This window comes from Vombatus ursinus, unplaced genomic scaffold (genome assembly GCF_900497805.2).
Source record: "Vombatus ursinus unplaced genomic scaffold, bare-nosed wombat genome assembly UNPS02014804.1, whole genome shotgun sequence".
In the NCBI taxonomy this organism is placed as follows: Eukaryota; Metazoa; Chordata; class Mammalia; order Diprotodontia; family Vombatidae; genus Vombatus; species Vombatus ursinus.
Genome location: NW_020954582.1, coordinates 11,736,571 through 11,760,897, shown reverse-complemented (window position 1 = coordinate 11,760,897; position 24,327 = coordinate 11,736,571). Strand labels below are relative to the sequence as shown.

General features: G+C 43.1%; 1 protein-coding gene across 2 annotated transcripts in view; it reads left to right on the top strand.

Annotated features, from left to right (window-relative positions):
- The window catches only part of MIER1 (MIER1 transcriptional regulator), a 62,282-nt gene that overhangs the window by 5,573 nt on the left and 32,382 nt on the right, over window positions 1-24,327 (top strand). For both annotated transcript variants that reach the window (XM_027874024.1, XM_027874023.1), the window contains 5 exons: window positions 4,845-4,869; window positions 11,957-12,102; window positions 18,932-19,087; window positions 22,593-22,722; window positions 24,162-24,226. In XM_027874024.1, the coding sequence (XP_027729825.1) occupies window positions 4,845-4,869; window positions 11,957-12,102; window positions 18,932-19,087; window positions 22,593-22,722; window positions 24,162-24,226 (522 nt within the window). The remainder of the gene's footprint in view (window positions 1-4,844; window positions 4,870-11,956; window positions 12,103-18,931; window positions 19,088-22,592; window positions 22,723-24,161; window positions 24,227-24,327) is intronic.

The following is a 24,327-nucleotide window of genomic DNA, read 5'->3' as shown; positions in this document are numbered from 1 at the left end:
ATCCACAAAAGCAATAAACTAGTTAATTTATTAATTTAACGATAGCTATATCTTTCTGTCATTGGAAACATTTCCCCGAAGGCATTAGAAAAGTCTGAGATCTGGCAGGTCCTACTTAGCTGGCAAGTCTTTGAGCTGGGTGATGGCCTGTGTGGAGTCTGAAGTCTTAAGCAGCCTTGCTAAGTGGGGAGAGCTGCTCACCAGGGGCATGAATCGTTTTAGCCAGAGCAACTCTGTGCCAAGGGGGTTAAAATCTTAGTAAGGGAACACCTACACCAACAAAATCCTTCCGCCTGAGGGCGACCCCCCCCCACACACACCCCAGCGGGGAGATATTTAATACCCGTCATAAAAAGAACTACCTACGGGGCTGCACAAAAGAAATAGGGACTAGAGCTGTTTCCTTGATGGGAATGGCCCCGCCAGCCAAGGTAGCTCCTATTGGGAAATTGCCTCTCTTAATGCAAGCTGGCACCTTCTGTGCAACGTATTCTTTTTTTAATATATTTTTATTTCGTTAAATATTTCCCAGTTACATGTAAAGAAATTCTAACTTTCATGTTGTAAAATTTTGAGTTCCAAATTCTCTCCCACCCATAGGAAAGGCAAGCAATATGATATTGGTTGTATGTGTGAAGTCATACACATTTCCACATAAGCCATGTCTTCAACTTATTCTTTCTTTGTTTTGTTTTTGGTTTTTTTTGTGTTGTTTTTGGTTTTTTAGGCGATTGGGGTTAAGTAACTTGCCCAGGGTCACACAGCTAGTAAGTGTCAAGTGTTTGGTCCAAGGCCGGATTTGAACTCAGGTCCTCCTGACTTCAGGGCAGGTGCTCTACCTGCTGTACCACCTAGCTGCCCTATTTTCAGCTTATTCTTAAGGGAGCTGCCTAGAGCCTAAAAGATAAGTGACTTGCTCAGGGTCATACAGGTTTTACTGGGACTTGGACCCAGGTCTTCTTGTTATGAGGAAGGTTTTTAATCGCTCAAACAAGTACACTTCCTTTTCTGTCACTGTTTTTCAACTAAGAGGAAAAGAATACTTTATTACCAGAATTCATTTGTAATTACGTAACACTGTTGATGAAATCTTTTTTTTCTTTCTCATTTTAAATGTCTGCAGCTGAACTTTATTGGTGGCAGGCATAGGTTTTGCGTTGGGGGTATAGACAGGAACCAGTACCCAGTGTGACGTCATTAACCTTCAGAAATGCTAAGTAGTATGGCACCTGGCCTCACATTTTAAATATAAAAGAAAAAAAGAAACCTCGTGGAATTTCATTCTCAAGGCTATTGTAGAATTCACCCCAAATTCTATTTTATGTGAGAATTTTTTTCAGCTTCTGTTTAAAGCATTATCTCTGAAGTTCAGATCTTAAAACTATTTCTGGTTTTAAACTAATCAAGAGACCATTCAAATTGAATTTGGTAAACCTGGTAATTTCAAATTAAATGATACATAGTATTCATAAATCTATTAATTCACCCATCTGACAGTTAAATTTTATTTCATTTTATAGCAGTGTGTTAAATGGATCACTGCTATAAGACGGCTCATTATAGAGATCTAGACTCTGCTGCTCACATGACTCCTAGGAGAACTTGAGGAAAGCCTGGTCCAATGGCTTGGGTGTTGGGCCTTGCTCTGCTCTGCCTTAGGAAACCCAAGGGGAGGAGAATTGCTGGGTTCTTTCCGTGCAGTGGGTCCGTCAGTACATCTAGCTTGGACAGGCACTAAGAAGGGTGGGCAGACTAGGTGCTGGGCCCAGGGTGAGATATAAGAAAGAAAAGTAGGCTGGACTGCTGTGGGCGATAGTGCTGTCCTTTTAGGGACTCCCTTAGAAGGGTTTATTGAAGGAGAGAGCCAAGAGACCCAAGGTAAAGGACATGAGAGGATTGTGATTTGAACCTTTGGAAGAGTACTGGAGGAGATCTCAGACTGCCAAAAGTAGTATCATGTGTAGCAGGCATTTGTGTTTTTCAGAACTCAAAGGGTTGTGATTTTGTTAACAAATTTCCTTCATGGGCACTTGGTCAAAAAGAACGCATAAGGGGAAATTCCAGGCAAAAACAGTTTTAGAAACAAAGCTACCTAGAGCCCCTATGGAAGAACTGGAGAAGACTTAGGTGGCTGTTTTTTTCAGTCCGAGAAGCCCTCGTTTAACAGAGAAAGGAGAGGGAGGACCTTTTCTCAGTGACGAGCTTTGCCTCACGATCACCCACTTCCCACGTCACAGGATCCTTGGTCTAGACCTGGAAAGAGGACCCTTGGTGACCATCCCATCCAACAGCCTCATTTTACAGCTATGGAAACTGAAACCCAGGGAGTGTGACTTAAGGGTCACATAGGTAACCCCTTACCCCGGGCCCCAAGTCTCCTTTCCATGACCCCACTGGTTCCCCAAATCAGAGCTTCAGAGCAAAGAGGACATTTGTCCCACTTCTGTTCTTTTGGCTCTCAGCAAAGCTAGTAACGCCAGGCTGATTAAGCACCTAGCATACCCGCTTTTTGCTGCTGTTATCTCACTCAGCTGACTCCAGCCCCGAAAGATAGGGACTTGAGAGGTAGCCCCAACTCTCAGATAAGGAAATTGAGCCTCAGGGAGGCCCCATCCATCCCATAATGAATTTGCAGATACCATAGAATTTGTTGGAGTTTATTTGTACTTGTATAGTGTTCTATCCATTTTACAAACCCTGTTAAACAGTCTGTCCCTGCCCCCCCAAAAAAAATTTTTGATACCTATGCTTTATTCCATATTTAATATCGGTACAGACCTATTTCTGTAAGATTTGTTATGCTTTTCTCTTCTACCAAAGGGCTATTGCAGGAAAATTGTGATGGGGGGAGGGAGAGGCTGTCATTGATTATTTCAGAAGTATTTCTTTCAAGTTTCTGCTTTATCCAGAACTCCAGTTTTCTTATTAATTAAGCTTGAGCTGCTTGGAAAGTTACTAAAAAGAGAACAACACCCATAATTGGCTTCTTTTGGTAGCTAGCAGACCTGAGTCCAGAGAGAGATAAGCAGGCAGAGTCTAAATGCATGTACACGGTGATTTATTCTTTAAAATATTGATTGGGACTGTGACGACAATTGGTGTGATGGGTAAATCTATTTTCAGCTAGAAACGTAGGGCCCTCCTGGAAACATAAGCAGCTGGATATCCTTTTATAATTATTTCAGTCAGTAACTTTCTCTACTACCTCCATGCACCTCGGGTACAGATCTTGACTGTTTTTTGAAGAGAAGCCTCCTTCCCAGTCAGAACAATTGTATTGCACACAAACAGCTAGGTGTCCTGGCAGAGCAGTGGTAGGCCTTACAGCCAGGAGACCTAAATTCAAATCCTGCCTCACACAAATGTGAGTCTGTGACTTAACCCTTTCTCAAATTCACTTTCTTCATCTTTAAATGGGGGTAGCAGTGGGTCCCTCCCTCCCAAGGTTGGGGGGGGGGGGGGGCCCAACCCAACAAGGGCCCATACTTACCTACCGGTCATTTGTAATGCTGGCTGGAGGCATCAAAGGCCAGATCTCTTTATGTGTATTTTGGTGGGAAAGAGAAGGGAACTTTGAGGAACCACCTAGAGTTTGCAGGTGGCTCTGGTTGACCTGGGCAGCTTGGTTTGTCAGGCCAGCCTTGCCTGTGAAGAGGTTGTAGGTCACCTCTCTGGTTTGGGGTCAGTGCCCACCTCTTCAGAGATTGGTGGTGTGACACCATGAGAGAAGCCCTGGAAGACTTGGACTCTGCCTGGTCAGAAGCATCAGTCACTGCCCCAGCTGGGTGGTCTTGGGCAAGGCACTGGCTTCTTGTGTTTCTGTTTCCTTATCTGTAAGATTGGGTGAGGGGCGCCTCCTAAGGGCCCTTCCAGACTGAAATCCTTCATTCCTGTCTTGGCCATTCTTGGCCCTTTCCCCAAGCAAATTCTTGTGAAAAATGCAGCTTTTAATTTGAAAAATTAATACAAAAATCATAGTACAATTTGAAGGGGTGGTTCAACTATTAACATTTTGTATTCATTTTTCCTAAACAAAAGCTGGTAACAAATGCAGAGCAGTAAACATAATCATCTAAATAGGTGCCTGCTGAAAGAGGTTTCATTGCAACCTCAAATACAGGTTAAAACCTAGGTAGAAAAACGGGTTGGAGAGTGGCTTTAGCTACTCTACGTGTTGCTGTCCAACTTCGTATCTAAAATGTCTACTCTTTCTGAATTGTTACAGGTATGCTAGGAAAGAGGATGTAAATTTAGATTATAGTTTACTTAAAGGGCACAGAAACCAGGACTAGTAAACCTAACAGGGAGTATAGTGACTTATTTATTCTATGACCAATTTTGCATTTTTCTCTATACTTTCTACCAGTTCACTGTTGTTTAAAATAAAATATTTGACATTAAGTACTTTCGTCTCCCAACTGATGAGCCAGAAATTGACCTACCTCTGCTTTTCCCCCCAAATTCATAGGCAACATTATGATTTTAGATTTTAATATCTTACATTGTACCTATGTAATTAGAGGAGTCTGTCTTTGCTTCTTGAATAATCTGAAACCATATTACATTTTGGGCTTAGTTTCTAAACTCAGGAATTTTTTTAAAATTCCCAAAATGGTGCATTTTCCCTTAGCTTGGCTAAATATAGCAGCTAGGATACAATTATATAAGAGGTTTTAGTGTTTCTTAACCTATTCAGAGCTTTGGAAAGAAATGTAATACTCATGTAACATCTTGTAATTCTATCCTTGAGACTAGATCCTATTATATTTGTATTTGTAAAAACATATATATACACATATGTATCTCTAGAAAAATGCTAATTTTTTTTCCTTTTTTTCCCTTAGCCTTCTGTTGAGTCTTCAAGCCCAGGTAAATATTTTTTATCCTGCTTGTTTAACTTTCTCAATATCCTGCATAACATTTAACTGAAACCCGGAGGAATGTGATTATCCTTTGAATTGCTTCTTTTCTTGCTTTGCACATATTTTTTCTCTTGTTAATATATAGAAACAAGTCCTAGCATATTAGCCTTGGTATGAGAGGTAAGGTGAGGCTTCCAGCAATTCATCCCCTAACTGCTTTTGGACACTCTTTATCTCTCTCCTTGGAGTTACAGCTGTGCTTGAGAGTTTTTGCTAAATAACAATCCAGATTTCTAACACTTAAAATACTAAAAATATAAAATAGGTGAAGCTGGAGCTAGAAGACATGTAATGTCAGAGAGAAATTTTCATCCCAGAAGAGAGACACATTTTTAACCCAAGATAGGAGGAAAGGAGAGAAAATCTCATAATCTAAGAAGTCTGAGATGAGTGTATTGTGGCAGTATCAGGTCTTTTATAAGTCACTGAGTTCCACTTGGATTGTTCCTGAGACCCCCTTGCACCCCCCTCTACAATAGAGTGAGAGCCCAATTCCCCCTCCTAGCTTCCAGGCTACGTAAAGAATTTCTATGCTTAGCTTAGCTCCACCTGTAAAATTAGAGGTTTGGGGAAATGCAGAAAGATGTTCTACTGCTCATCTCTCCACATTCCCTAAGGAAAAGGTAGAATGGGGTGGGGGGGGTGAAGAAAGAAAATTCAGGATGTTTCTGTTTGCTTCACTGTCCTTCTCTTGACTGCTGCTCTAATCAGTACCTGCGGTTTTCTGCAAGTTACATTCCCCCAAAGTCCTTTTCTCATGGCATGTTTGTGTGGTGGTGCTGATGCTGGACCCTTAAAACTAGGCCAGTCAAGTGCCAGCTCCAGCTGGAGCGGGGAGGCCTCCCTGGGACCCTGGTGACTTCGCTGTGCCTGAGGGGCACAAGTGCATCCCTAGCAGAGTCTGGCCCCAACTGCTCCCAGAGACAGTATGAGGAGTGTGAGCATCCCAGCACATCTTTGTGTATCCTGCTGTCATGAAGTTGACTTTAGTGTGGCCTGGCCTGGCCTGCCTGTGTTGGAGAGAGAGCAGGGTTTCCCTTAAAGATTGTGCCGGAATATTGGGGGAGGCCAGAGCTCCTTTACCTGCTAGAAAACCGAGTCAGGCCTTTGAGGACAGCATCTACCAATAGGAGGACACAACTAAGATAAAATGAAGGAGAGAGAATAAATGTGTGTGTGTGTATATATATATATGTATGTATGTATATATAAAATGAGCAAAAGTCTATCCAGAGCCCTCCATCACCTGAAGAGGGACCAGATGAGAAGGGGCCTTAGGATATCACTCCATGTAAGGACTGAGACGAAACTGGGCATCTCAGGAGGACACGATAGACGTTGTCAAGACTGTCATTTGGAGAAGAGACTAGATTGCAGAGCCTTGGGCGACCAAGTGAGGCCTGTGTTGTCACACATGGCTGGAGTGTGGGTTCATTTTGCTGAGCTAAATGTTCATGTTACTAGTAATGGTTCTGTGGTGAAGATGAAGTCATTCAGATAGGACAGGGATGGGGGAGAAAAGATCTAAATGAAATTTTTATTTTTAGGGGCAGCTAGGTGGCGCAGTGGAGAGAGCACCGGCCCTGGATTCAGGAGGACCCGAGTCCAAATCCGGCCTCAGACACATAACACTCACTAGCTGTGTCACCCTGGGCAAGTCACTTAACCCCATTGCCTAGCCAAAAAACAAATTTTTTTTTTTTTAACTTTTAAAATGGATTAGCTTTGTTATGTGGGATCGAAGAGGGTAGAAATGAGGAGCAGGGGGTGAAGTCCCAGAAGCAAGCTCGAATTGAGGCCCGGTGCCAGAAGGTAGAATGCACTTTTTGCCCACTTCGGTAACCTCTGTGGGTTCTTCGCATCCTAGGGAATTGTTCACAGATTGGTGTTGAGTATGTTGTTGGGTAGAGAGAAGTCTAGTCTTGCATGTCCAACCACTTTTTTCTTTAGGTTTTATGAAAGCTGAGTCAATGGCATGCTGATAATATAGTCTATTGTACAGTGATTTTCACTGTAGAACTATAATAATTGTAGTAGTAGTAGTAATAACTGATACATACAGCATTTGAAAGTTTGCAAAGTGTTTTTCCTGGATTATCTTAGGATCCCAGGGATCTTGCCTCTATTCTCTCTGCCCTCCCCCATCCCGTTTTCCTAACCTGACCTACCTAAACCCATTGCCAGTGACTTGGAGGACAAGTCACTTGCTGGAGCCTCAGGGCCTTAGTCTGGAAAATGGGGCTCATCTGGTACTGCCTTGCTCACCGGGTGATTGTGAAGAGAGTGCTTTGAAAAGACTTGATAAATGTGAGTTGTTACTTCTAATGTAAATACAGTATTGTGCTGGTATGCAAGGGCTTTGCAAACCCCCAAGTGCAAATGTTAGCTGTCATCATCATCCCATTCTCATCTTGCAGTGCTAGCCTGGAAACCTAGCCATCATTTTGAACATTGTTTCAATGAGATGTGTTCTTATCTAACAACTCAGGAACACACTTGGAACATGGTGCCTGTTTGTTACTTGGGGACTGCCTGTAATTATAAGCAGCGGCCACATGTCCTCTTGTCTTCCTCTAAATAAAAAGTCATTCTCTTATATTGTCTAGGCCTGTTCTGCTGCTCAGAGAGGGACCTGGAGGGCCTTCCTTACCAGTCAAATGAAACAGTCATGGGACATCCTGGCTAAGCAGGGCGCCCAGTGTCCCCACCTTTATCCCCCAGCTGACACTTGTATTAGGGCAAGTAAGAAACAGGACAGATGGATAGGTAGAATTTCTAAGTCAGTATTTGACAGACCCAAGGAATAAGGCAATTCCTTAAACCCTGCCTGCCTGCCTTTAGGCTAAGAAGGATAAAATGGGGATTTTTTTATTGCTCACCTACTCTGTTCTTTTTATAATAAATAGAACAAAGGACAGTTGTGCAATGAGGTGATGATAAAGCAAAATGAATAACGGCATGTAGGGTGTTTCAGCTATGACGATTGGCATTTCTGGCATTCCGGTGATTAGAAAATCTGTTGGGAGCCCATCTTCTGTTAACAAAATCATTACAAAGTTGATCTGGATACCCCAGGGGTCGGTGATGTTAATGCTGATAATAGCTCAAGTATAAGCTTATTGTGGGCAGGCCCAGGCCCAGGCTGCTGAAGGGACAGTCAGACATTCTAAGCTTGCTTGCTCTGGCCTCCTGAGCTGTGCCGGGGCTACCCCCTGTGGCACTGATTTCAGGGTCCATCGTGAGTCTGACAGGAGTGCCCGGACAGGATAGAGTGAATCCATTTGTTAGAATGTTTCTCTTTCACTCCTCTATTCTGTCTTTGAAATTCTTGACAAGATGACATTGGAATATAGCATCTTGGTTGCATTTACTTTATTCTTTGTGTTGGTAACATTGTACTTGTTTCTCCAGTGAACCTTAAAAGTAAGAGTGAAGCAGTTTGCACCACTGTTTACATTAGCGCTTCTTAAACTTCTTCCACCTGTGACCACTGCAGCCTTCTTAAACTGTGGGGCGCGACCCCATATGGGGTTGCTATGAAGCCCTTGTGCTCTACCTTTTCCTTTAGACCAAGAATCTGCAATGGCCTTGGGCCAAGTCCACCAGCCCAGACTAAGAATGGTGGTTCATATTTTTAAAGAAATTTAAAGTTTAAATAAATTATAAAGTGTAAAAAATCATTTTTAGCTTGTTGGCCCTACAAAAGCATACAGTAGTTTGCAGACCCCCTGCTCTAACTTTTTGGGATCAAAAATCAAAGAAGTATTTTGTTTTATTATATTGAGGCTGTTTTCTTGAATTTGTAGGTTAAACTTTAAACTACGATTATTTTATGTAACTGCCTTTGGCAATTATGTCATAAGATTAAGATGTTCTAATCAAGTTTTGAAATATTAAGAGACCATATAAATAACACTTCACTGGCACAGCATCACTGTTGGGAGATGCAGTATTCCATATGAATACATCTTCCAGGTAACTGAAGTTTTTATCCATTGAAATACCAAAAGATTTTCATTTTAACACTTTTGAATGAAATTCTTTCCATATGTAACATTTATTTCCTGCCTTATTAAGCAGAGTAGCCTGAAGCACAGGTCATTATATGACTGAAGTATTGAACCACGAGACATTGTAGTACTGCCTCCCGGGATGTTTGCTAGTACACTAAATGCCTTTGACTTTCTAGTTCTTTTGTCTGTTTTTAATAGTTCCTCTGTCTCTTTCCTTGCGATCTGTTACTCCTCCCTAGGGTCAGTATTGCTTCTCCTCTGCTATCTTCTTTTCTTTTTTTTCTTTTTTTAAGGCAATTGGGGTTAAGTGACTTGCCCAGGGTCTCACAGTTAGTAAGTGTCAAGTGTTTGGTCTGAGGCCGGATTTGTACACGGGTCCTCCTGACTTCAGACTACCTTCTTTTCTAAACGGTTGCCTAGATAAGCACTCAGCCTTTCTAAGATTGTCAAGGGAATGCGTTTTGTGACAGCTTAGCACCTCACAGACAATTTCAAATATTTTGTCATTTGTAGCTAGGGTTCAGGTTTCTAGAAGGGCTATTATTGTGGTGTTGTAGCTTTGAAATAATTCCAAGTAGATCCATTTTCATTTAAACCAGTAATATTGAATTAAAATCCATCATTGCTCCATTTCAAATACTGAATGATGAGCTCCTTTTAGTCCATCAGCCTTTTTTTAGCTGAGTACATCATTTGCAGCTGATGAGTGTAGTAGGTACATAATACACAGACACATCAAACAGGGCGAACCACAGGTTAATAAATCACTCCCTGAGTTCCATGACGCTTGAACCACGTATAGCTGAAGGAAAGCAGGCTGATGAGTGGTGATGTGGATTTCTATAGTCCTCACCTGAATGCTTTATATGTCAAATTTGAATGTTCAGAGGCGATTCAGAATGTTGTCAGCACAGAAAGACCTCAAGCCAGAACGTCTCTGTAATGCCATGTTTTAGGCAAAGAGGCCTTTTATAGTCATTGCAGCCATAATATATAACTAGTTAATGGAAATTGTTGTGTGGATGGAGAAAGGAGCAGAATTCACATGATGGGCTTTGTTTAGTCCGGGGGTCTCTTATGACTTGTAGCATTTAAACACTGGGTCAGCCCCAATACTAACTAGTTTTCAAATGATCCTGTCTAGCAAAGACAGTGCAGTTTAATGACAATAATTATTTTCAGATGATTCGGTATGGGAACATAGCAGGCAGCCCATTATCAGGAAGACTCAAATACACCAGCAAAAGCTATAGGGCATAAATAAGGTTTATCTGAAACTTGGTCTCATAAGTAAATGGCTTGTTCTGTACTAAAGGTTTGAAAGACATCTCCAAAATCTACAGAAAGGCACAAAGTCTTCATTTCTAGCAGTTCTACATGTTAGAAACAAAATAATAGTGTATTATGGCAACGGTCTTACCTAGGGAAACCTGATTCATTAGAGCTCCGTATTTCCTGACTGACCAGAGTTTCCTATAGGAATAAATGCAAAAACCTTTATTAAGCATGTACCATGTGCCAAGCACTGTGCTGAGGATACCAAGTAAAGGCAGTCCCTGCCCTTGAAGAGTTCTAATATGGGAGACGATACACCCAGGGTAGGGAAGGATGGTGAAAGGGAGAAAATGGGCAGCCCCCATTTGATCCTGGTTTCAGACCTGGAGAACATCTGGGCCCTGCCTGAGATGGTGAGCTAGATAAAACCTTCACTGATCAAGACTGCAGTGCCTCTGGGGTAGGAAATCCAGAAATGAAAAGGTTAAAACTTGGGGTCTGAATGCTGGTCCAGGCAGCAGGGAGACTGACGGTCAGGATGATCTGGGACCAAGGAGGGAGAGGCAGAAAACTCTGGAGCTACTGAAGGTAGGGTAAAGCAGAGAACTGTAGGCCCCCCAGAAATGATGGGAGACAGTCAAGAGAGGAGGCAGGGTAGGAGGCCCCTGGCATCCTAACAGATATGATGAGCTGTGTATGCTTAGACGATGCCTCTGTAAGGCCTGGATCGTTGCTGTCCTGTCTCAGCTAGATCTCGGCCTAAGCTGCCTCTCTTTTCAGTGACTGGTCATCTTTCCTATAGGTTATTTATTCACGACACTGTACTAAGCATTGCTGGATTAGGGAGAGTCAGAGAGAATGAGTCTGTGCCGCTTTCCCAGGGTTTGATCGTGACCTGTGCCTGGATGCACCAGTGCTAATAACAACAGCTGCAATCTCATTCAGTGACCACTCTATTTTTGGGTGCTTTTGATGGTGAAGAAAACCCAGCACTTAGTTATAATCTGTTTTGATTTCATGATTTTAAGATTGAGTAGAGGGAGTGACTGAAGAGAGAAGCGGAGATGATAGAGGTGATGATGAAAGAGAGCGGTGGTGGCGTTTCTAACTATCTTCTCCCTCTTTCTTCCTCAGTGGCCAGAGACACCTCCAGATTCAGAACTTCTGCTAGCCCCTATAGTCCCGTGTTGGGAATATCTGAGGTTAATAAAACCAGTTCAGATTGTGATCTTAGCATAAACATCAGAAATAGTTTAATCCTCACCTTCAAAAATAACATTCTTATTCCATAAAACCACAACGAGTGTTTACAATACACATCCCACCTTTTCTTGAGACTATATCTAGGGTACATACTAAAGTTGTAATTTAGTAATTTTGATTGATGTTGAAATCACTTTGCTGCTTGCCCTGTGTGGAATGACCCTTAGAAACCCATCCATTCGTAGCTGCTCAGACCTCCTGTCTGACTGCCTGATGAAGACCCCCTGCAGCACTGGGGTCCTTTTCCCTCCTGTTACGCATAGGAACACTGCCGTGCTCAGGGTCACACCAGGGATGAGGACAAGGCCAGGCCAAGAATAGATTGCCTTTTCCACTGTCCCATCCCACACTGCCCCCAACAGAAACTCTTCCTTTGGTATGCCCACCTTTGCCTTAGACCCAGCCCCTCCTTTTTAATGTTGTCCCTCACATGTACCTGATTTGATTTAATTTACCAAGAACTTTTAAAATATTCTTTGCCAGGAGGTTCAGCAACATCGGATGACCATGAATTTGATCCATCAGCTGACATGCTGGTTCATGATTTTGATGATGAACGGACATTAGAAGAGGAAGAAATGATGGAAGGAGAAACAAACTTCAGTTCTGAAATAGAGGATCTTGCAAGGGTAAATTACATTAAGGGCTGGTTGACGTATAGAGATCTGTGTCTTTCGTTTTGCAAACGTTGAGTTTGGGATTCCCCAGTCCATACGTGTGAGATAGGTGTGTGTTAGCATGAACGGTGTGGAGGAGACCTTTTGAGATGAGACAAAGGAAATAGGGTGAGGGACGGAGCCCCTGAAGGATGGAAAAGCAGAAGTTGACCTCTTTTAAATGGCAGCTCTAATATTTTTTTTAAATTCAAATTAATATCCTTTTGAATTAAGTAATCAGCCCTCCTCTAAACTCTGTGCCAAGACCAGGTCAGAGCTGGGCACAAGCCACAGAGTTCAGGGGAGGGGGGAGGGGGCAGTGTTTATTGAACAAGAAATTGAGCAATGTTTGTGGTATGTGAAGAAATCATTTACAGTGGAGAGGTTGACTTTGGCCTTGTAGAGGTCATGTAGATTTAGACCTGGGATTGACCTTGGAGGCCATTTCTCTAATCCTCTCTTTTTACAGATTGGGAAACAGAGGGCCTGGGAGGTCACCCAGATAGTAAGTGGCCAAAGTGGGATTTGAGGTGTCCTCAGACTTCACAAGGAAATGATTTTTCCACTGTGCTGTTTCCATGTGATTTCGAGGAGCTATTTCCTGAAAGTCCATTTGCTTATCCAGAATCCTACAGCTGGTTCCATTGCAGGGGGAAGTGGGGGGTTACTGAGAGATTATATCTGGCTGCCTTCATTTCACAATGCCTCATGGTTGCATAGAGCACCAGCCACATTTCATTGTTATAAACCTTGAAAAAATAAAATCTGTTTTTAGTTCATTTTGGTCCTCATGGAATTTTAAAATATCTTTCAGGAATTAAGGATTTTTTAAAGGAAAAAAAATTTTTTCAAATGAAAATAAAAGCCTGGCTATTTCCTGGAGTTCATGCTGAAACAGTTCAGAAAAGAGCTGTTCTATAAAAGTATACTGTTGGGAAAGCTAATGAGCCTGTCACAGAATAATGATAACTTATTCAGATGACCCACACCAGAGGAGAATAGGGCTGAAGGTTGATTTCATTCCCTACAACCATCACCTCAGAGACTTCTGAAAGGGGCTGCAGAAACTGGAGAGTTTCAATCAGTTTTGTGTGTCCTGTTACATAGCCTTACAGAGCTTCCCCCAGTATGATGGCAGAAGGTGGCAATCATTTTAGGGGATAAATCTCACTTTAAAATGGAGGGGGGAGGAAGGAAAATGTGAAAGACAGAGGCATGTAAATATGGTAAGTGATAATAGTAATCCCACATTTCACATTATTTAAAAATATAATTTACTTCATTTAATAATGTATATGTAGCTACATGTACAGACAGTCGATTTTATGCATTCACTTATTCCTTTTCTCTCATCTTTTTTTTTTTTTTTTTTAATTTCCATTAATTACTTCCAAATGACCCATCTCACCAGCCCTTCCTGGGAGAGAATGATTCTGGAGAGGAGGATGGCAGAGTCCTGCAGAGAGGAAGAGATGAGGGGGTGGGTCTGACCTCGACACCCACTTCCTCTTCACCAAAACATGGGTGTCTTGCCGCTTTCCTGCCTCTCCTGTCTGGGTCACCTGACCTCTAAAGCAGCAGGTCTTCACCTGGAATCCAGAAGCTTTTTTTTTCTTTCTTTTTTAATTTTGGTAATTATTTCAGTATAATAGGCTTCCTGCATACACGCTTTGCTTAAAAGCCTTAAGAACATGGTTCTGTGAAATTGTCCCAAAGCTCCACCACACTAAAGCCTTCAGCAGAAGGAGAACACTGGTGTTCTGGATTGAGCAATAGCTAAACTTGTAGGTTCTCCTTTTTCACATACAAGGAACAGCTTTATAACCCAGTGCTTCTGATAGGGTGTGGATTTGGAAGGCCCTTCCAGGTCATCTGGTCCAACCTTCTCATTTTCTGGAGGTTAAAAGTAAAGGCCAGAGGGTGACTTTCTGCCCAGTGTGAGATGGTGGCAAAGTTAGGATTTCAGACCCAGGTCTTATAGCTCCAGATAACTAATTTAATTTTGTTTATAAATTGAAGTGCCTTTTATAATATTGGGAAGGCAGTTCGGTGACGCAGTGGTTTAGTGTTGAACCTGAAGTCAGGAAGACTGATCTTCCTGAGTTCAGATCCAGCCTCAGACATTTAGTGGTTGTGTGACCCTGGGCAAGTCACTTATCTCTTTGCCTCGGTTTCCTCATCTGTAAAATGAGCTGGAGAAGAAAATGGCAAACGATTCCAGTATCTCTGGTGTAAAAAAAAAAACCAAACCCAAATTGGGATCGTAGAGAGTTGGACAGGAGTGAAATCAACTGAATAGCAACAATAAAAATAATATTGAGAGCTGCATTTTTTCCTTTAGAAAAGGATATGAATGATTAAATTTTCAATTCGTAATTATAAGTTCTGACATATAACTTAGAAGAAAAGTAAAAGTGCTTTATAGTGAGAAGAAGTCTTAGAAAAGTTTTTTCTTTTATTTCTTTACACCTTCAAAATGGATTCTCAGTGATCCTGGTAGAAGTCTGGTGCCAAAATACAAGTAGCTGTTCAAGCAGTCCAAGTATATTCTGTGGTTTTAAGTATATTCATTGTGGAGTTTGAAATGGTTTAGGTGAAAGGTATGATTTTTGACAGAAGAAGCTCAGTGTAGATAAGTGTGTTTGACTGTGAATCACAAATTTTACCTGCAGCAAACTTAATTTTAAAGAATAAAATTGACATATTTAATGTTTTTAAAGAATGGTTTTTATGTAAAGTAGATCTTGTCGATGTCACCTAACATTACAATCTAACAGCTCGTCGTTTTACATCCATGATCTGATCCTCACAACACAGAGCACAAGTATTGTCTTCTTTGAAAAAGGAACCAACTCAGAGAGTTCAGTGACACACAGGGTCACAGAGCAGACTTGTTGCCAGCCTCAGTGTCCGTTGCACCATTGTGTTGAGAAGGTCGATTTTCTTACTCCTGGGTTTTTCTTTGTAGTGATCATTACTAGAAATAAGTTATAATGAAGGAGAAAAAAAAGAAAAAAGGCAGGAGTGATAAGATCTACTTCGTATTTACATTTTTGCATATCACCATACCAACCCATTTGTAGAAATGAAGAAGGGAGAGGTGGATTGGGTGATAAGTATTCCTGTGGCCAGAACAGTATCTTTCTCACATTATGGTATGGACTGTCTTTTTAACCTGAACCGATTTGATAGTACGAATCCCGTGTACACGGAACCTCCTTATATCACTCTCTGGCCTGGAACCATTCTGTTGTGTGAATTAGCAAGCACGATCGCAGCAGGGGCCTAAGAGAGCGCATGTTCCTGCTGTTCATTGTAACAGTATTTGACCTGTGTTTGTGAACCAGTTTTACCCAAGCTCTGTAGGGATAAGTTCATAACAAATGGTGTAACAATGGTAAAATTGTGGTGGGTTTTTTGTTGTTGAAAATAGATACAGCTCCCTTTGCCAATTGATTTTTATTTACTCTTTTGTGATTTTGAAAATCAGATTCATAATGAAACTGATGCACATGTTGAGCTTTTTGAAAGCATAATTTACTAATTCAGTTGAAATCTTTCTGGTTTCCATGGCTGTCTTAGTTGAATTCATTGTTTCCAAAATGTAAAAGTTCTGAAACTGTTAATTACCACTGACTCTTACTTTCATTACCTGAGACAAAATAAGTAAAAACCAGCATTTATTTCTTCTTCTGAAATTTAGCAAGTTCCATTCCCCCCCCAGGAGGAACCTAGGCCAGCATGCATTTCTCTGGCACCCTTGGCGTTTGGCAGAGCTCTTTTGATACATTCTCTTGATGCATCTGATTTTGATTTCTACTCTGAGTAGGATGTAAAGTGTCCAAACTCTGGGTTATGGGAAGAGCCCTCAACATCCATCTCTTGAGGGAAGATTGCAGTGATACAAGGATGGTTTTTTTTCCCATGGGGAACAGCTAAAAATCTCATTCAGCATATTCTTGAGGGGCAGCTAGGTGGCGCAGTGGATAGAGTACCAGCCCTATATATATATCCTTGAAATGGTCAGCGTACTTGGGTGGACAGTAGCACAAGGCTCTGCCTTCTCACAGTGGCATTTCTCACTTAAACCGGTGGAGGCTGCTGGTCACTTGTCCGTGCTCAGAATGGGAGATAGGGCCCTGGGATAAGCATTAATGCAACTAGGACAGTCAGGGAGTTACTTGGCTCTTTGTCTTTCAAATGGCCATTTGCCTCATAGTCAAAGGTATAGAAATATGTGTGTACTTAATGTTTCTGGCTCAGAGCGTTTGCCTGCCTCTTGCCCCGGTGTTAACTGGGAGCATCCCTTAGCAGAGGCCATAGCTGTTTCATCACCCAGGGCTTGTCCTAAGGACTTGAAATTTAGACTTAGGGGAAGTGGCCCATCCTGTCAGCTGCGATGCTGAGCCTCGTTGCCATTTGCTCGGCAGCCTAGGGTGAGCTGAACTCTAGATGATAACAGTTTAAGATGTGGAAGCCACCCACCCCTACCCCCCAGCACAAACTTGCCTTGGCAGAGTGGGAGAGGCCCTGAACTTGGATGCAGCTAGGCTGAGCGTAGAGTACTGCCCTGGACATTGGTTAGCAAGCTGACCAATCTCTCTGGGCCTCAGTTTCTTCGTCAGTCAAATGGGCATTCCATTTCCCCAGGCTTTGTTGTGAGGACCAGAGAAGTAATGTCCATGCAGCACGTTTCAAACTTGAAAGTCCTGTTGACATAGCTATTATGATAGTTCCCTAATAAGTGAACAGTCTTATGAAAGACCTCTCCTAACTTGCACTTTTATTTTCCTTCTAATAGTTGGATCTGGGAAAAGTGGGAGGACACAGGGACCTAGAAAAGGCCCCCAGGCCTAGAGACTCATAGTTGTTGTCTTTTCCCACAGTGACAAGTGATGACACAGACTGCCAGGGATAGAATGTAACAGTGAAAAGCTTACTTGTCCTTCCCCTCAAGCATTTCTTCTCTGTTTACCCTTCCTGAAACATCAACTGTGTACAAAGATGAGGTCTTCATTTACTTCTCCTTTTATTAGGGCTCCCTCCTTTGTAGTGTCTTCAGGTGTCCTTCCTACGGGAAGAGCCTTCCCCAAGAATTCTGCCCACCCTGGACCTCGGCTGGCATATCCAGCCTACCACTGTGCCATATTTAAGAGCTGGGGAGGCCTTGGAAGAAGTTGTGCTTTAGGGCTTCACCGTCTTAGCATCTCAGTCAGGCTTAGAGTCACCAGTAACTTCCTAAGTAAATCCACTTGGCTGTTCTTTGGTCCTCACTTTCTCATTTCCATACTCCAATATACAGTGATCACTATTTCCTCTCCTTAAAAACTTTCTTTTCCATTTATTTTCTGACCCTGATTTTTCTGTCCTTTGTATCTTTCTGTACCTTGCCCCCATTTTTTCCCATTCCCTTCTCTGTCCCGTGGTTTGACCCTCCCCTTAATGCTTTTACTTTTTATTCCTTTCCTATTTGATTCTGAACTAAATGCCCTTTGACTCTGTTGACATCTCCTGCCCTGACTTTAGAACCTCTACTTGGTCGTCTCACTGACTTAAAAATGAGCCTGTCAAGACCTGAAGTCATCCTCTCCCCCGCTTCTCATCTCCATTTACTGGATGCCAGGCCTGCAGAGTTTGGGTTTTTCACAGTCAGTCTTCTTGCCTTTGTCCCTCCACATCTGATCTGTCATCAGAGTCCTGCAGATCTTTCTCTGCAGCATGGTGCTGTGGAGTCTGGGCAATCAGAGTACACTAGGCTAGAAGTCAGGAACCCTGGGTCGTGGTCCTGGTTCTGCCACTTCCATATCTGACCTGAGTCAAATGCCAGCTTGGTTTGACCAGGTGATCTCCAGGAGCCTCCTGGCTTCCAATTCTTGAGTGTAAATGAGCACAGTTCTCTCCCTGCAGATTCTGATAGAGGCCGCCTAGGACCCGAGGCCCCATGGAACCAGCCTATGTGGCTGCAAAAGCCCAGTAGCCTCCCCACTACCGGCTAACTAGCTGCCACCAGTGAGCAAGAAAGCAAACCTAAGGGACAGACGGGAATCTGAATGTGCCAACTGGATCATCCCACCATCATCCTCTCCCCTCAGCCCGGATCCCTCGGAATGGCAGGGTCTTCCATCCCTGCACAGCAGCTCCTGTAGAGAGCTGACCTGGCTGGTAGCTCTGTAGGAGCCTCTGTTGTTGCACTACCACCACAGCGTCAGCTCCTGAAGACCCCAAAGAGGGTCACATCAGCAATCGATGGCATTTTTACCAATGGAAATAACACTGTAGCAGACACTTTTTACCTACGTATTCACCAAAGCCTAATTCGGTCTGCTCCCAAGTTAACTTGTGCCTAGATTCATTCATTTTCTTTCCTTGCAAATGTGTCCTTAAGTTTTATAAGTGGATTCTTTCTTCCTGAGTAGATTATACTGTACATAGGGAGGGGCTTATGCCTTCTAATTCTTCTGCCCCTACCCAGCACAGGACCAACTACAGAGTTCTTCATCCAGAAATCTTGACAATTAACTATCTGGCACATACTTCTCTGCATTAAAAAAACAATAAAAACCCAGTAGTCCTACAGTGAGATAATTATATTTAACATCTTGTTCTAAGTAGTAAGAATTGTTAGTTAATTTTCTAGAATTATTCTAACTATATTTAAATGTATTTCCCAAAGCTTGCAAAAATGTTTGGAGTTTGATGATTTGAACATTAAGGCAGCCCCTCTGATTTTCAGCTAAAGTGTTTTATCTTGTGGCTGTGTGAAATGTGGGTTCAGGCATTAACTTTGGGGAATGTTCCACAGGAAGGCGATATGCCGATTCACGAGCTCCTCAGCCTTTACGGCTACGATAGCGCTGTTCAGCTGCCTGAGGAAGAGGAGGAGGAGGAGGAAGAGGAGGGGGACGATGATGAAGATGTCGACAACGATGACAACAGTGGGTGCAGTGGAGAAAACAAAGTGAGTAAATGGGTGTGAAGCGACGGCAGCGTTTGACGGCAGGCCGTGCCAGGTGCTGAGCTTTAAATTAAGAATCGATTCCGTGACAAGCGTCAGCATGAACTATTAAGTATTTAGAGAGGATGTTACTTAACTTGATTGATAACTGAAGAGATGGCCCTCACCATATGTGGCGTGTCAGCGCAGTGTGTCACGTGTGTTGGTGCGTGTTCAGGTGCTGGGGAGCAGTAATGGAGACCATGCAGGGCTACCTGCCCACGCCCTACGGGCACTGTAGGCCACGCCTCCTTTCCTTTCCCCCTTTGCCATTCAGGAAGACTACAAGTTCTGTCTTCCTCACTGATAGTGTTTGTTTCTTCACTGGGAATTTCCTGTGCTGATCATGACAGTACAGATCTTGACCCTCTCCCTTGGTGCCCCCTCCCTGTTTTTTTTTTTTTGTTTTTGTTTTTGTTTGTTTGTTTTTTCAGATGAGCAAGCGAGCAGGTTTCACTTGCCTAGGTCACACGTGAAGGAAGGAATTGATGCAGCCACAAGGACTTGAACCTGGGTCTTCTGACGCCTCTCGACCTTTTCCTGTTTGGCCTCCACATTAAACAGCACATTTGGAGGGCCTGTTCTCTGTTCTGTGACTGGTGCTGTGCTACGCTCTGTGAGGGCTTCAGAAGGACTTTGTGTTTATGTTTTCCATGTAAACTCTGCTAGACGAAGAAACTGGAGGGTGTCTTGAAAAGTACAGGCGCTCAGTAATGTCTGCTGAATTGTTGACTAGGATATGTGGTTCCTGCTTCTGAGGAGCTTACTGCCTAATACTGGCGTGGGCAGTGCCCGATTGAGAGCCTGAGTGAAATACGAGTTTGGATCTGTCTGCGCCTCAGTTTCCTCATCTTCATTTTTAGAAGGGGGGGTGGAACTGTGATGATAGTACCTGTTTGTACTTGTTGTGGAGACACACGAGTTGATGTTCCACTGACCCTTGCTCCCTCTGCTGCTGAGGCCTGTCGAGTCTGCCTTTGCGCCATCTCTTGTATGCACCCCCTTCTCTTCTGTGACACTGCTGCTACCCTGGCATCTGTGCCCCTGCACTATGCAGTGGCTGCTGGTTGGCGTCCTTGCCTTAAGTCTCCTCACTACAGCCCATCTTCCACTCAGCTGTCACATTGATCTTCCCAAAGAATAGGGAAGATCATCAGTAAGCTACAGTGCCTCCCCATTGCCTCCAGGATCAAAAACAAACTCTTCCGTTTGATTTTAAAGCCCTCCGTGACCTGGCTCTTTCTTTCCTCTCCAGTCTTCTTACACCACCCTTGCAAGCATGACTCAGTCTCCCAACTCTGGGTGTTTTCCCTGGCTGTTTCCTTTGCTTGGGATTCTCTTTCCTCATCTCCATCTACTGATTTCCCTGGCTCCTTGAGGTCCCAGCTACAATCTCACCTTCTGTAGGAAGCCTTTCCCAAACGATCAGCCTTAATGCTAGGGCCTTCCTTCTGGGGTTAACCCAGTTTATCCTGTCTGCGTCTTGTGTTCTGCCTTTCGTTGTAACCCCAGTGCTTGGCACATGGTAGGTACTTAATAAATGTTTCTTGATCATGGGACTCATTAGACTTAATTACCTAAAATTTCCCAAAGAGAGGACCTTGTACTAGTTCTTCAAATATAACATTTCTCTTATTAGGTTTAAAATGGTGGGCTCTTGTGAGCTAAATTGAAAAAAATAGGCTTCCCAAGTCATCTTGTTCTAACAGAAAGGGTCCTGGGAAAACTTAGTGGCAAGAGTACATCTTTAAGAGTCAGAAAATGTAACGTTTTGGCCTGGCCTCCTGCTTTGCATTTTCTTCCTCTTTTAAATTAATTGGACAATGGAGCATCTCTTCCAAAGATTGGTGAGAATTAGTAAGAAAATATTGGAGAAACTTTCCTCCAAGAGCATATAGATACCATCTAAAACCTATTGATATTATTTAAATTATTTTTAAAATCTAAAAGCCCTTTCAGTTTAGCACTTATACAGCATCTGTTCAATAAGGTTGAAGCTATTTTACTTGTAATTATTTGGCTAGTCATTTTCCAAATGAGTTGTCAGCATTAGTACCACACAATTTGCATTAGGCTTTTATGCTTTTAATTTTTTTCCCCCACAGTTACATGAAGTAGTTTATTGGTAGTATCGCCAGTTGGCAGGAAAAGAACAGAAGGGCCATATGCCACCATGGCCAAGCTTGAAAAACAACACAGATTTGGACCAGAATCCTTAATGGTACCAAACTCCCAAACTCATATTCTGGCCTCTCTAGTATGTTGGTTGTTGACGCTAGTTAAATATCGTTCAAATTGTTCTTTTACTGTATGCTGTTCTTGCTTTTGTGATAACATCACTTTTTGAATACACAAAATAACTTAAAGTTTATCTTGTTCTCTTGGTCTTCAGTCTAAGTATCATCACTTAGCATTGCAAAGAATTAGAATGTAAAGTATGTGTCACATTTAGTAAAGCTTTCTGGTTTGTTTTTATATTTTCACAAATGTCTTATTTTTCAAATCATTTGCTATGAATGAAAAGACATATTAAGCATTTACTCTGTGCCAGACACTGTCCTATGCACTGTGGATACAAGTGAAAAGGATAGGCCTGCTCTCAAGGAGCTTCTGTTAGGGAAAGGCCAGGCCTCTAGGAGGTCGTGGTGAGGGGAGAGTCACTGAGGTGATGAGCTGGAGAATGTGGCGGGCCCTTTCTTGAAGTCGTGGTCCATTGATGGGATTGTTCACCCAGAGAAAGAGGTGGAGGAGACAGGTTATTAAGTCTGGCAGACAGTGAGGTGGCTTGGAATGATGGCTACGTGGGATGGAGACAAAGAGTAAAACATGGTCTGGTGTCTTGGGCCAACCAGTACAGAAAGGCTAACTGTTTTACGTACACATTTATCACCTCTGGAGGCCTGTTTGTTAGGGACGATAAAAAAAGGTGGGCTTCCATCCTACTGTCTGTAAAGTCCTGAGGACAGACCCAGAGAGGGTTATGAGGGGGCAGCCACGGCATCTGGGTATTCCTCCCCAAGGTTTTTTAGGATGCATTTCTGAAAATCAGATCCTTGTTCTGATAAGGAGATGAGGTGCGCTGAAATTGACCCAACATGTGGTGGGGGCACTTTTTCCTCAGAGCAGTGTTTTGTCTGTTTATTAAGGAACGCTTTCTGTCCTGGGTATCGCTGACTACAGCTAGGACACCTAAGAGTTGTCTTTTAAAACACTTTTCTGTTGTTTTGCCTTTTCTTGGGTTTACTGCCATTTCTTATACAAACTTGATTTTATTTGTATGTCTATCGTGCTGACTTTTTGTATGGTGTCAGTATGTCTTTACAGTTAATGAAGGCAAGCCAATAGGCTCTGTATGGTAGAATGTATAATAAATGAAATGGGTTCATTTTTTCTTTAAAATTCCAACCCTGTCTCCTACAGTGAGTTCCCATGATATTTTCAATAACGCTCTGATTTTACTGTGCCACAGGATAACATAAAGGATTCATCAGGCCAGGAAGATGAGACTCAGTCGTCCAATGATGACCCAGCACAGTCTGCGGCTTCTCAGGATGCCCAGGAAATAATCCGCCCACGTCGATGTAAATATTTTGATACAAGTAGGTGATGTTTCGTGCTAATCTCTTTGGCTTGAGTGTAATTGAAAACTTCGTGTTTTAACAAGGTAAACGCCTAAAATATTCTGACTGTTGTGTTCAGTTGACATTTCATCATTTTGGGGGTTTCCAGTCCTGTTCCAGGTGATTAACTGAGCGGAGAGCGACAGTCCTGCCCATTTCCAGGCAGCTGTAAAGGTGTCCGGCCTGGGCCAGAGCAGCAGCTGCTACGAGAACATGAGCCGTTTGGGGACGAGGAGGGGCCTCCTGCCTACAGCAGTCCAAGCACAGGGGCTGTGTGGGAAGGGGCACTTAGGCAGTGATGAGGGGAAATCAGACTAGAGAGGGACAATGAAATGCAGTTGTGGAGGGCGTTGGGTGCCCACCACAGGAGTTTGTCTTTACCTTTTACTTACAAACGACAGGGCGGGGACAGGGTGGAACTGTTTCCTCCTGAAAGCAGGACCCCCCCCCCCCCCCCCAGGACATGGTCTGAAGCTGCCTCTTCTAGCCTGTGGCGTGCATTTGTTGAAATGAAATGAGTTTATATGAAACTCCTCTGGTGGGTGCAGCAACATTCTGGGTCCTGGAAGAGAGGACCCATGAGGTATCAAGGAGGGAAAGAGGATTGATGGAATTCAGGGTAGAGGATCAGCTGGTTTTGAGCCAGAAGTGCCCATCACCTGATCTGACCTCTCTTTACAGATGAGAATACTGAGGCATGGCCATAGACAGAGTGTGAAGTGATAATCCAGGCCAGTTAGCAGTTCTTTGTTTCTAGTCAGTTCCAAGATGTGTCCATCAGGACTGTTGTGTTTGAAAAACAAAACTGTTTCTGGCTTATTATTCTTGCGATGGATTACCTGGAGCTGTCACTCCAAGGACCGTTAGCTAAGTGCCCCCTGAATATAGACCTCTAAGACTAGAATTTCAGCCTAAAGGTTTGGCTCTGACTGACTCTTCCAGCCCTGTTTTGGTCCTTTGCGACCAGGCCGGGCCCCTTCGTTCTCCCCCTGGCCCTCCCTCATTGTCTGTTTCTGCTCTCGGGACCCGCTGCCCCACTTGGCGTGTCTGCAGTACTGCCTCCCTCATGGCACTTGGACTCCCAGAACCTTGGTCTTCGAGGCTGCCTCCTCTCCTTCCTCTTGAAATCATTGTGCATGTTTTTGTTGGTGGCCATGTAGGGTGTCCCCTCCTCATTGAGGCAGAGGCCATTCTGATTCTTTGGCCATAGAACACTCTGTATGTTTTCACAAAATGCAATTTTGGGTACATCTCCATAGTTGATAGTAGATGTCCAAATCCTTAGAAGTATGTTAAATTGATCTTGCCAAAAAGAGAGGTACAAATTACTGAAGAAAAACCTGTCTGCGATGCAGCATTGGCTGGAGGAAGCCACTCAGTCTTTTTGAACAATGTTGGTGTTTTGTTCTACGTTCTAGACAGTGAAATAGAAGAAGAGTCTGAGGAAGACGAGGACTACGTTCCGTCCGAAGACTGGAAAAAGGTAGTTGGGGCCCCTGCTCTAAAAGCAGATACGTCAAGTCAGCACTAGATTGGGATTGGGATTCTTTCAAAATGCGTGCATTAATAAAGCTTGGTTTTAGA